Consider the following 12,934-nt stretch of genomic DNA (forward strand, 5'->3'; position numbering starts at 1 on the left):
CTTTTTCAGGACCTCTGCAGTTCGACTGGGCATGCTCTCAATCAACTTCTGGGCCAAATCCTGACCGATAGCAACCCATTCTTTTATGATCACTTCTTGGAGTTTGTCAGAATTAGTGGGTTTTTGTTTGTCCACCACCTCTTGAGGATTGACCACAAGTTCTCAATGGGATCAAGATCTGGGGAGTTTCCAGGCCATGGACCCAAAATTTCAACGTTTTGGTCCCCGAGCCACTTATTTATCACTTTTGCCTTATGGCACGGTGCTTCATCGTGCTGGAAAATGCATTGGTTCTTACCAAACTGTTGTTGGATTGTTGAAAGAAGTTGCTGTTGGAGGATGTTTTGGTACCATTCTTTATTCATGGCTGTGTTTTTGGGCAAAATTGTGAGTGAGCCCACTCCCTTGGATGAGAAGCAACCCCACACATGAATGTTCTCAGGATGCTTTTACTGTTTGCATGACACAGGACTGATGGTAGCGCTTACCTTTTCTTCTCCGGACAAGCCTTTTTCCAGATGCCCCAAACAATAGGAAAGAGGCTTCATCTGAGAATATGACTTTGCCCCAGTCCTCAGCAGTCTATTTACCATACTTTCTGCAGAAGATAAATCTGTTCCTAATGCTTTTTTTGGAAAGAAGTTTCTTCTTTGCTGCCCTTCTTGACACCAGGCCATCTTCCAAAAGTCTTCACCTTACTGTGCGTGCAGATGCGCTCACACCTGCCTGCTGCCATTCTTGAGCAAGCTTTGCACTGGTGGCTATCCGATCCCGCAGCTGAATCCTCTTTAGGAGATGATCCTGGCGCTTGCTGGACTTTCTTGGACGCCCTGAAGCCTTCTTAACAAGAATTAAACCTCTTTCCTTGAAGTTCTTGATGATCCTATAAATTGTTGATTTAGGTGCAATCTTAGTAGCCACAATATCCTTGCCTATGAAGCCATTTTCATGCAACGCAATGATGGCTGCACACGTTTCTTTGCAGGTCACCATGGTTAACAATGGAAGAACAATGATTTCAAGCATCAACCTCCTTTTAACATGTCTGCCATTCTAACCCAATCAGCCTGACATAATAATCTCCAGCCTTGTGCTCATCAACATTCTCACCTGAGTTAACAAGACGATTACTGAAATGATCTCAGCAGGTCCTTTAATGACAGTAATGAAATGCAGTGGAAAGGTTTTTTTGGGATTAAGTTCATTTTCATGGCAAAGAAGGACTATGCAATTCATCTGATCACTCTTCATAACATTCAGGAGTATATGCAAATTGCTATTTTAAAAACTTAAGAACAGATTTCCAATATTTATGTAATTCTCAAAACTTTTGGCCATGACTGTGTGTATATATATATATACACACACACATATACATATATATATATATATATATACACACACACACATATATATATATATATATATATATATATAAATTATATATAAGTATCTGTGTCTGTCCTAATCTGTAATGTTATAAGTCAAATATCCATGCTCTTGAGATGCCACTTCTTTAACAACAGAAGATGGCTGTGGTTGTTGTAACTTGATTACTACAGTACTAATACTTTACAAATGCCCACATTTTGCTAGCAGCACTGGCAAGCACCCCCCATGGCCACATCCTAGGTACAAAACCAGTCAAAACTTTGGACACACCACCTCCTCCAGTGTTTTTTCCTGACTTTTTTATTTCTATGTAAAACAATGCTAAAAGCATCCAAATTCTGCAATACTCTTCTTTGAACAGTTGATGTTGAGATGTACTTGGCGACTCTAAATTACCTTCTCTTCTGCAGCAAGGTAAGTCTTGCTTTCCTGGGAATGTCTTCATGAAAGCCAGTTCTATCATGGTCTCTGGTTTCGCCAATACACTTAAAAATCCTGTTCTTGCGAGGACTATTCCAGAACATCTGACCTTTGTGTCTTAAAATAACAACTGACTAGTTTTGTTTTTGAGGTTGTTGTTAGATTACCTTATTTTCAAGTGTTATTTCATAGTTTTGAAATCTCCAGTATTGTTCTAGAATTTAGAAAAATAAATTACAGAACGAAAAACGTAAACAAATTAAATAAAGTTTAAATTAGGAGGTGTGTCCAAACTTTTGACTGGTACTGTATTTCATTATGTGTCCCATTTAAAACTGGGAAATTCTTTAAACTTTTGTTTACTTATTCACCTTTTTAGCCGACTACAGCACCAGCGAAATGCTTGTGAACATGGGCAACTTGCCTCTGGATGAGTTTTACCCAGCTGTCGCCATAGTGACGCTGATGCGTATCCTGCGTGACCCGTCGCTTTCCAATCACCACACCATGGTGGTGCAAGCAGTCACTTTCATTTTCAAGTCACTTGGCCTGAAATGTGTGCAGTTCCTGCCTCAGGTCATGCCCACGTTTCTGAACGTCATCCGAGTGTGTGACACCAGCATAAAAGAAGTAAGCATCCACTTCACATTGTCAGGGATGGAGATTTATATAGTGGATGCAATGCACTAGAAATGTAATTAGAAACACTACTGACTACTAGTTCCTATTTCAATTATGCACTTCATTTACATTTTTCCATATATTCTTTTTCTTCAATTTAAACATTAATTTATTTTTACACACTATGTTCAAGGGTATGCAGAAACCTTAGGACACCCAGGATTTTATCACAGTTTGCTTCCAAAGAACCAGACTTTGTTGCATTTTTAATGTAGTCTTGAGGAATAGTTTTCCAGACTAGGTGAAAGGACTTTTTTGCTCTTATTTCCGGTCCAGTTTCTGTACCTGACCAGTTTCAGAGGAATGTTTTTGTTTTTTACGCTACACAGTGAGCTATGAATGATTAAAGCATAAAAAACATCTAACTTAAGGCATGACCCAGTGAGAAACAGAGCAGATGATGTTAGATGATGAGGCTGGTGATTAGTATATTAGTATATTGGTGATGCTCAGTGGTTAAAACAGATGAGAGGGGAAATGAGGTTGCTGCTGAGGATGTTACATTAAACAACCAAGAATTTGAGTGTATCTTAAGGTACGTTGAAGTCTATTAGTTCTTATTACTTAAATTTAATCTACATAATTTAATTGAAGTTAGTCCAATTAAATTTTTTTTATATGAAGAAATGAGCGGTTGCTAAAGAAACGAAGGTGTTTCTAAATGTTTTGTTGTCTTTGTTAAGCAGTTCTTATAAACTCATGTACATTTAATTTGAACCAATGTTTTAATTTTTTTCAAAATTATTAAAAATATTAAGTGTACCCAAACAGTTTGAACGATGAACAAACTCTGATCGCTCCTGGTCTTTGTCTCTTTTTTCCTTTTAGTTAGTTCCCCTTCTAGGCATGGTGGTGTGCTTTGTCAAGATCCACATCCGACCATACATGGACGACATCGTCACCCTGATCCGAGTAAGTGACATTTATGTCTTTGATTTGATTTCCGGGGTATATATCTACTTCACGAGTGTGGTTTTTTTTTCAGTCTGCCCCAAATGAGGTAGCAGACGCTTGTTTTTACTAAACGTTTATGCAGACGTGACTATAAAATGAAAGATCTCTGTTGATCGTTTTGCATTTTTTGGTGGCCTATTTCCTAGTGTCTCACTTAACACCTTGCAGCTCTAGTCTAACAAATTAAAGAGTATTTACTCATGCAGATGCAGCAAATCAAGATTGCTATCGCAGATTTGTCATAAAAATCATGCTGGGGGTTCGAAGGCCTCTTACAGCAGTCAGCAGTCCTCTGTCCAAGGATTTTGACTGTTTTATAAGATGTATGACTCACTGTTTCCAACCCCCATCATATGTTCTTTGCCTTTTCTAGAAAATACAGAGGTATCAGGTAATAAAAGTGGGTTTAATCTCTTTTACTAAATGCCTGGGCTGGACATGACTGTCTCTGACCTAATATTGTTTAGTGCAGATCCAACCCTTTTTCCAGTTTGCCCCTTTATACTTTTCTCGTCAGTCTAAATGAGAAGGTTTAGGGTGCTTTCACATGTATTATTCCGATTTCTAAGTGTAAATTAAAGCCAAAATTATTATTCTATTTCTTTAGTTTTATGCTGCACAAACTTAATTGGACCCAAAAGCAAAAAAAAAAAAAAAGGAAGAAAGCTGGTAAAACGTATTAATTTCTTGGTCAAAAATTAAACATACCTTTGTGAGGTATAAATTATAAAACAAATTGTGTTTATTTATTTGTTTACTATTTGTTTCATTTAGCAAAAGTTTCTTCTTCAGAATAATACCTAGAAGTAGAATTTATTGGCCTACATCAAGCAAAATGAATCTTACTGGAAATTAATTAAGAGTCCAACACATTATTATAACCTGTAAGGTTAGTCCTGAACTTTCCACATTGTGGAAGAAATGCAGTCAGGAAAAAAAAAATGATTCAGAGATCACTTAAACCCAAACACGATATGATGAGAACCCATATGGTTGGAACTGAACAGCTGTGTGGCCATAAGAAAATGTGGCCACACAGCTGTTCAGTTCCAACCATATGGGTTCTCTAGAAAAACACTTGTTAGTGCGAGTAATTTTAAAAGAAAGGCTTTAATTTGCTATGGAGTATAAAGCAACATTATGGGGCAATAAAATAAAGTTACCTATTGGCCTGAATTTACTGTATGAACAGGTTATTACATCAATGGAGTTTTTCTTCTCTGATGGCAGAGGCATATGTCAGGACTCAAATTCTAAAAGAATGGTTGCTTTTGGCCAGACAGGACATTTAGATAAAAATCGTCCACCAAACTAAAACACACAGCGTGTTTTATTCGCTTTCTGCAGTTGAGTTATATCGCTTTCTCACTGCAGTCGATCTGCAATAAAGTTTGCTTAAAAATGCAGACTGCAATCACCTCACTCAGATGATATCTGACCAGTGGTTTGGCTCTGAGCCCAGGCATGGTTGATGAACCTCAGCAAAGAGGGGTAAATGCACAAGAATTTGATAAAAACAGACTAAACATGGCTCATGTAAATGCCCCCTAATGCATTTAAAAGTAAAGATCTTTTTAGCTCTGATCACTATGGTTTTGATGGTGGCCAAAATCGTGCACACAATGTTCTTTTTTTCATCTATTGTTGTACCTGCAGGAATATTGGACCCCCAACAACCCAATGCAGAACACCATCATCCTGCTTATTGAGCAGATAGTTGTAGCTCTGGGAGGAGAGTTCAAGCTGTACTTGCCCCAACTTATTCCACATATGCTACGGGTCTTTATGCATGACAGCAGCTCTGGGCGGAGTGTTACCATGAAGGTAAAGATGTGCAAAACATAGACACAAGCACAAGAAAACACACAAATGTCATGGCTACGTTTCAGTATGTATAATGCCAGCTGGACAACTTTGTCCAACATTTACAGCTGAAATTTTACCTGAACCTTGCAGCTTTGAGTATTTACTTGATGTATTTCTCAGATATACAGTAAACACTGTTTTTGTTTTCTCTAGAATTAATGCAAGATTAGTTTAGATTTCCAGTTTGCTTTTAAGAGAGATTGCAGATGCTTTTAAGAGAATTTAGTTAACGTTGTAGTAGATTGGCACAGGTAAGGTATTCACATTCATTTAATTTAAAGACATTGGAATCTTCTTTTCCTATGCACAAGCTTACTGATCGAATACTTTTGACAGGTAAATGCAAGAAATTATAACCCTTATAGATATTGTGATTACTCTGTAGATATCGCGTTTCAAGTCAAATGCAGATTAAATGACCATACTAAATACAACACAGACGTCAGCGCATTAACAGCTTCCTGCCAGTTCACTGGGGAAAAAAACTGAATTTCTAGCACTGCTTGGAAACTTTAACAAATATTCAAACAAGGTTGAAAGTATTACTCTGATGCCATAGTTCATAAAATATATGATTGGATTTCCCAGGTTAGTTTCGCTCAACTGCCTTGTGGATTCTTTAAAATTTTAAATATTTCTCCAAATGGAAACTCATTTGCAGGTCAGCCGTTAAGACATTTATAAAAGGCATAAATAGACATATTATGTTAGTGCCTCGGTGTGTAGCTTCCTGAAATAAAGCGGTGTTTGTGTTGCAAATCCCTTTCATTATAGTTCAAATGAGTTTGATTCTGTTGTTGGGCAATTCATGTATAACAACATTGACTTCAAAAGAAATTTTTTTAATCAACGTTTAAATTTTCTTTTCTCTGATGTTTATTTGAGGTGGTATACTCATTGTCAGTCAGCACAGTCTTCTGTGTAGGAGGAGCAAATTATTTGCTCTTTTTTATTTATTTGTTTGTTTGTTTGTTTATTTATTTATGTCCAGAATTGTATCAAAATCTTGCAAAAATTTATAGCGAATCAGAACATTTCTAAAATCGCAATACTTACAGAATCGCAATACAAATTGAATCAGCACCTAGGTATTATGATATCATATAGGATGTTTCCTTTCCCATTCCTAGTGTGTAGTATTTAGTAACTTGATCCTAGATGCAGATTCTCCACTGTTACCATCAGGATCTTGAAGTTTGCACAGTCTCTATAGACTTGAATATATATTTGTGCTGGTTTCTAACAGAAAAACAAATTTTCCTTCTTTTAAAGGGGACCTATTTTTATACATTGTAGAAATTTATATGAGTATCTGGTGTACGAATAAAAAACAAAGAGTCAGGGATGAAAATCTATTTCCTGCTTTTTGTCTTGCTTTTTCTATTTTTGTATTGGCCATAGTTTTCTGGAGGGGTGTGGCTCAACAGTAGTTTATTTACATCTGCCAGATTTGGAACACACACACAAGATGCATTATTTGGGGGTATTTCAGGAGGAGCGTTAACCTAACCACTTTGGAGAAGGTATTAGACTGTTAACTTATTATCTATACCACTTTATCCTGTAAAAAGGGTCATGGGGGGCTTGAAGCCTGTCCCTGGAGGCTTAGGGCACAAGGTGGGGTACACTCTGGATGGGATGCCAATTTTAACTTGTGAAATATGGGAAGTTTTAAAGATTTCCCGAAATAATGTTTGAACTTTGAACAACTTTTTTTCTTTCCAAGCATTTGTTTAACAGGCTATCTTAGTCACATTTTGACTGACTCCTTTATGTAAAAGCAGGAGGTTATTGACCACATTTTAATGAAATAAGTACCAGATTTGCAGTACTATAAGCAAAAGCTAGACGTCTGGCTTTCAGGTCTAACTAACTGTAACAGGTCTGTTTTCCTGCCTTAGCTTGCTTTGGGACCTAGACGTTAGCTCTTAGTCTGTCTGCGTATCCAGCTAGCTTAATATGTATTGTACAGGTAGATATTTCGCCCAAGTGTATCTTTATACTAAATGTTCTGCTTTTGATATATTTTGTCTCATAAATCTAAATAATGGTAGCAGAGCATGTGCATTCCTGATTGTGGAGTAAGAGAGCATCGATGTTGAATACATCTGGAGACTGTAAATGACCTAAACACTACATTCACCTAAAACACCAGGTGAACTCCGTGCACTCGTTCTGTTGCCAAACTCAATACATTTATTTCATTTAAAGTTTCTTTTTCTTTGTTTTTTCCCTCTGTTTTATTTCCACATTTTGATATTCTGTTCTGATAATGTGGCTTTTTTAAAAAATACTTTAATCTCCGTACTAAAAACACATGTACTTGTTTTTTTTAAACGTTTCTGTGTAAATATTTGCAGCCTGCTGTGAATTTGCTATGGCCATTAGGGACAGACGGATGAGTCGATCATAATGGAAATCTGGAATCGTTTTATGCAATTGATGCGATTTTTAGTGCTTCGACTCCCACGTGTTTAACCTCAGGGAGATCGCGTGCTCGTTCAAGGGTGACTGGCAAGCTTATGTCATGGATGCCACTAGATTTGTAAAGCTCTCCCGATACAGCAAACAAATCTCCTGCATTTAATCATTTTCATCTTGGTAACAGTCAAGTAAAAGCCTTTTTGTCCAGAATGGAATCAGTTAGTGTTCAGAGAACCAGACCATTGCTTTAGGGGTTATTTAAAATTATGTACAGTGATACGATACCAGATGTTAAAATAAGTATCAATAAATATTTCCCAACGTTATCTAATCAGTTTCACTGTACCAAGTTGGCTGGAAGAAGTTTTCTTCTGAGTTTTGAATAAAAAATCTTGGCCTTGTGAATTGCAATCTTAGGCATTGGTATATTGGCATTGATCTTGGCATTGATCTTGTGTAATTTTCAGTCTGTCCTCATAAGCATGAGCATCAAAAGACATTTTTGTATGGAGATATGGATTAGTAGCTAGACTAATCCATACGTCTATCAATCTTGGAACCTCTACAGTCCAACTAGGTACTATGATATGATGAGGCCATTTGGCAATTTATTCTCATTTGTATGACTTGTTCTACACACAATGGCCAATTTGGGAACGCCAATTAGCCTTAGTTACATGTCTTTGGACTGTGGGAGGAAACTGGAGAAAGCTAAACTAATAAACAACCAATTTATTATTTTCTGAAAATACTTACTTACATTACTTACACATTTTATTTACAATATTTAAATTACCACATACAGCAGACTTACTGTTTGGCACTTACGAGGTTCTGCCCCTTTAAGAGATTTTCCAATAACAACGAGAAGCCCGGGGTCCAGACGTACTGTCTAACATTACATTCTTTTTCAGTAATTGAATGAAATTTGTTTGTATGTTTTGTTTTGTTTGTTTTTGTTTGTTTTTTGTTTGATAATAATTTATCTTTTACAGATTGTTGCTACCTGTTGGCAAACGAACATAGGTTGACGGAAGTTTGTCTGCCTACTTTTTCTGTACAAAAAAAGTGACGGGCATCATCTTAGCGGCAGTCAGTCGAATAAAAAAAGAATGGTGTGGCAGGTCACATGACCAAAGAATTGCGCAGTAATAGAATAATTTCTTTAGTCTTAAAGTTATTTGGTTTGGCAAGTTTTTGTCCACATGTAAGACATGGTGAACGCTGAGAATGAGCAATTATTTTTATACTTATTTTTAAATACCTTGGAAGTATTTTTAAATATTTTTTTTTATCTTTGGGTAAAAATTAAGTGTTAATTTCTGCCAATTGGTTGTTTATGACCAACGATCTGTAGACAATCGCCTGCCAGGTGTTAGTTCTCTCTCCTCGTCTCCAGCTTGTTTGACTGTCGATCATTAATATTTCTATTAAGATTTTTTTTTTTTCATCCAAATGATGGCTGTTTATAATTGTGTGCGCTTAGTTGTTGTCTGGTTGTTGCATTTATGTCACTAATGTTTTCTCCTTTGTCGGCCGAAACGGATACCAGAACGCATTTGGCAAGCATTGGCCATTGTCTGCTATTTTTGTCACAGGGCACAAAAGGGTGCCTTAAAAGAGTGCACTTCTATCTTAAGACTCTTGTTCATGCTAAGCACGGTCCAGCACGTATAGTAGCGCATGGTTTACATGATTTTCTCCCTCAAGTGTGATCATGATAGAATTTTTCATTTAGTCAAACTAAAATGGTCAGTGAGAATAACTTAGTGAAGACGAGTGAAATGTAAATGAGACATGCCACGTCAGTCTTTTCTTGTGACTATACAGGGTAAAGCTTGTACAAGCTTCACCAAAGGAAGAAATTCTGGAGAAGCAGATCCAGATAGCAGTCCTGCTCGTTTTGTAACAGTGTTAACCACAGATTTAAGACATTCTCTAGAAGGTCAGGCTCAGTAAAAAATAAATGTGTCTTGCAAAAAATATAAATAAATAAATAAATAAATAAAGACATTAAAGCAGAGGGAAGAATCTCATAGGCTCTCAGTTCTTCGTAATCAGTAGGTGTCTAGAGAAGATCTACACCCCACCACTGGCTCATATAGAATATCAGCCACACACGAGACTCAGACACGCAAGACTGCGGGCCAATTCAACAAACCCATTACAATCTGCAATTATTTAACCTCACGTGTATACAGAACGTCCCCTGACATGATACTTAATACAATAGTGTGTGTACAGTGGCAGAGCTTTGCGTCTGGACAGGACGGTGGTCTGGCAGGAATTCCTAAATCACAGGGAATGTCTGGGCCACCTTGAAATGCTCTTGGTGTTACCCACAAGCTGACGTGCAAAAAAGGCTAAGGTTGTGCCCTGTAACCTTTCTGTGTTCTCTGATCTTATTGGAGGAACAACTGAAACCTCTCACACAGGTGTAGTCTGATATTTTACAGAAACCAGTATCGGGGTGGCGATTGAGTAAAAACAGAATCTCTTTTGTTCTTAATGCAATTTGACATCATTCTGTCGCTTCAGCGCGGTATTCCAAAGGGTCATGGTGGCATTTCACCGCAATGTTAGAGCTTTTAAATTCTGAACTATTCCTGCACTTTTCCTTGAAATGCACTTATTTAAATTTAAAAAACTGTATATAGTTTAAATTTATATTTTCTAATGAGAACTTAAAACTTAGCACTAATTTTTTTTTCCCTAGAAAAAATTGAAGTGGGATAAAGTTTCATTATTTGCCTTGATCATTATTTATCTTGGTTGGCATAAATGCAAATGTGTGTGAATTTGATACTTTATGTATTCGCTTAAGGACCAATGTTCACACAATGTCTTTTTGTCCTGCACACCATTTTTTTATACATTGCAGCTGCTCATGGCCATACAGTTGTTTGGTGCCAACCTGGATGACTACCTTCACCTGCTGCTGCCTCCTATAGTCAAATTGTTTGATGCTTCCGATGTGCCGCTGCCAGCCCGCAAGTCAGTATAATTTTGTTCATCTTTCCAGCGTTGTATATTTTAACAGTGGTATTAAAATGTGCTGTAATGTATATCAAACTATGTATAATATTTAGTGTTTCGTACTGATTTAAAATATACTGGCAAATATGCCGTTAGTACCTGCTAGCATGAAAGTGGTCTACTACATACAACTTGTAACAAATACATAATTAGTCAAAAAAAAAAAAAGCCTATGAAAACTGAACCTTCAAAGATGGACAGATCAATGTATGTTTATTCTTCTGCAGGAAGTTTAAAACCAGTTTGTCTCATTTGTTCTGAAACCGTGGCACTAATAAAAAGCAGTAATGTGAAGTCAAAACACAATTTTATCATGCATAACTGCCTGGACTGGAGTTTAATTAAACCTTTTCAGTACTTTGATTTCTACCTGAAGTTTAACCTGCACCATAATAAAAAAGTTGAGTAAAAGCAATGTTATGAACAGTTATGTGCCGAATTTAATAATCTACTTTAAAATAAGCTATTAATAAGCTACTTGGACAGTGCACCCGCACCAATAGATATTAGAAAAACTAAACTAAATATTTTTCCTGGGATTACTTAATTTTTTCACTGCTGAAATAACAGCGCTGAAGCGGTATAAGTGAATTTTAACACAGTGGAGTAGTTTTAAGACAAAACGTCAACGCCAATCACGTAAGTAGCATAATCTTCATCCGATCTACTTTTTTTTATTTATGATTCATTCTCCAATTACTGAATAGGGAGTGTGTTTGGCTCACGACGAAAGTAGTGCAGTTTAGCTTTAATGAGGCGTACGATACTCAAATAAAAACAAAATTTTATTTCTTCGTATTAATAGGTTAATCAGAGAGTACTGTCATACAGAAAGATACGCAGACATGTACATTGGCTTCAACCTAAAAAAATATTATCACTGCTTACATAATCGCTGATCAGCAGACCCTATGTGTACTAAGATTTTTACTATCATGTGTTATAAAACCAGGTCAGTAACTTTTTTTTAAAATGGTTTTTAGTGTGTCTATTTTCTCCCCAGATAGAGCCAGCTATTATAGATCGTAAGTCTACAGAGTGTATGTGTTCTCCCAACAGTAAAAGTGGGTTAGTGTTTAGCCTTAACAGTTAATTCCTATTCTAAGGGATTTTTCTGACAATTCTGCCCTTTTGAAAATTGGCTGAGTGATGGTGTTGAGAATGGATGTGAATCAGGTGACTGTGGGCTCGTGTGTCTGGGAGGGATCTTGTTATTGGACCTCTTTGATTGAAACACCAGAGCAGGTTGGCCTGTCATCTGGTGCTGAGCTTGATATTTCCCCACACGTGTAAAGTTGCATTTTTTGCAAATAAAAATAAATAAATAAATAAATTCTGTAAAAACAATAGTTGCTACAAACACTGTCAAATACAGGATTACGTGTGTATTTGCTAAGAGTGTAAATCTCCTTTTTGTTGTATTCTACTTATAAACTAGAGAAACCAGTAGAACTATTAATCTATGTTTCCCTTACGTTCATGAATCGACTGCTTAATGTTGAGTATTGTGATTTCAGCCCATAGGAATCTAAAGACAAAAGTTGCAGTGTTCCCATTGCTGTTAGTAACCTGTTAGATTTCCAGTTAAAGTTTTCACTCTGTTTTGACTGCAGGGTTGCTCTGGAAACCCTAGATCGTTTGACCGAGTCTCTAGACTTCACCGACTACGCTTCCAGAATCATCCACCCCATCGTGCGCACTTTGGACGGAACTCCTGAGTTGCGAAGCACAGCAATGGACACCTTGTCCTCTTTGGTTTTCCAGCTTGGTAAAAAGGTAATTGTAAAAGCCTAGTGCCAGTGCATGCTTCTAGTTAATGAAACCCCAATGCTCCTTTGTCCACTGGAAAGCACATAATGATGATTCAAGACTTGCCGGAGTGTGTTTTTATAGTGACGAGATCGATTGTGTTTGCCGTAAACCTACCAGCTTTCACAAGTAGCCCACTGACGACATTTTTTTTAAAGTTCACGGTGCTGCTGCTAATAAGTCAAGGATGATGTCATTTTCTTTTTTATCTCCCCTTCCCCACTCCCTAAAGGCCAAAGACCACCAGGGCAGCATGTGGCCACCATGTGTACCTTTTGATCATGAAGGCATGCAGTAGCTTGTCATTTAGGCAGCTGGTAGCAGAATTTGCTTTTTAGAGCCATGTGCATCA

At 37.1% G+C, this 12,934-nt stretch overlaps 1 protein-coding gene across 3 annotated transcripts in view; it reads left to right on the plus strand.

The window, feature by feature from the left end:
- mtor (mechanistic target of rapamycin kinase) overlaps positions 1–12,934 on the plus strand; it is a 125,281-nt gene that overhangs the window by 23,123 nt on the left and 89,224 nt on the right. For all 3 annotated transcript variants that reach the window (XM_053503232.1, XM_053503230.1, XM_053503233.1), the window contains 5 exons: positions 2,192–2,442; positions 3,322–3,405; positions 5,104–5,271; positions 10,619–10,731; positions 12,387–12,549. In XM_053503232.1, the coding sequence (XP_053359207.1) occupies positions 2,192–2,442; positions 3,322–3,405; positions 5,104–5,271; positions 10,619–10,731; positions 12,387–12,549 (779 nt within the window). The remainder of the gene's footprint in view (positions 1–2,191; positions 2,443–3,321; positions 3,406–5,103; positions 5,272–10,618; positions 10,732–12,386; positions 12,550–12,934) is intronic.

The sequence above is a fragment of the Clarias gariepinus genome, chromosome 9, assembly GCF_024256425.1.
Source record: "Clarias gariepinus isolate MV-2021 ecotype Netherlands chromosome 9, CGAR_prim_01v2, whole genome shotgun sequence".
Lineage (NCBI taxonomy): Eukaryota > Metazoa > Chordata > Actinopteri > Siluriformes > Clariidae > Clarias > Clarias gariepinus.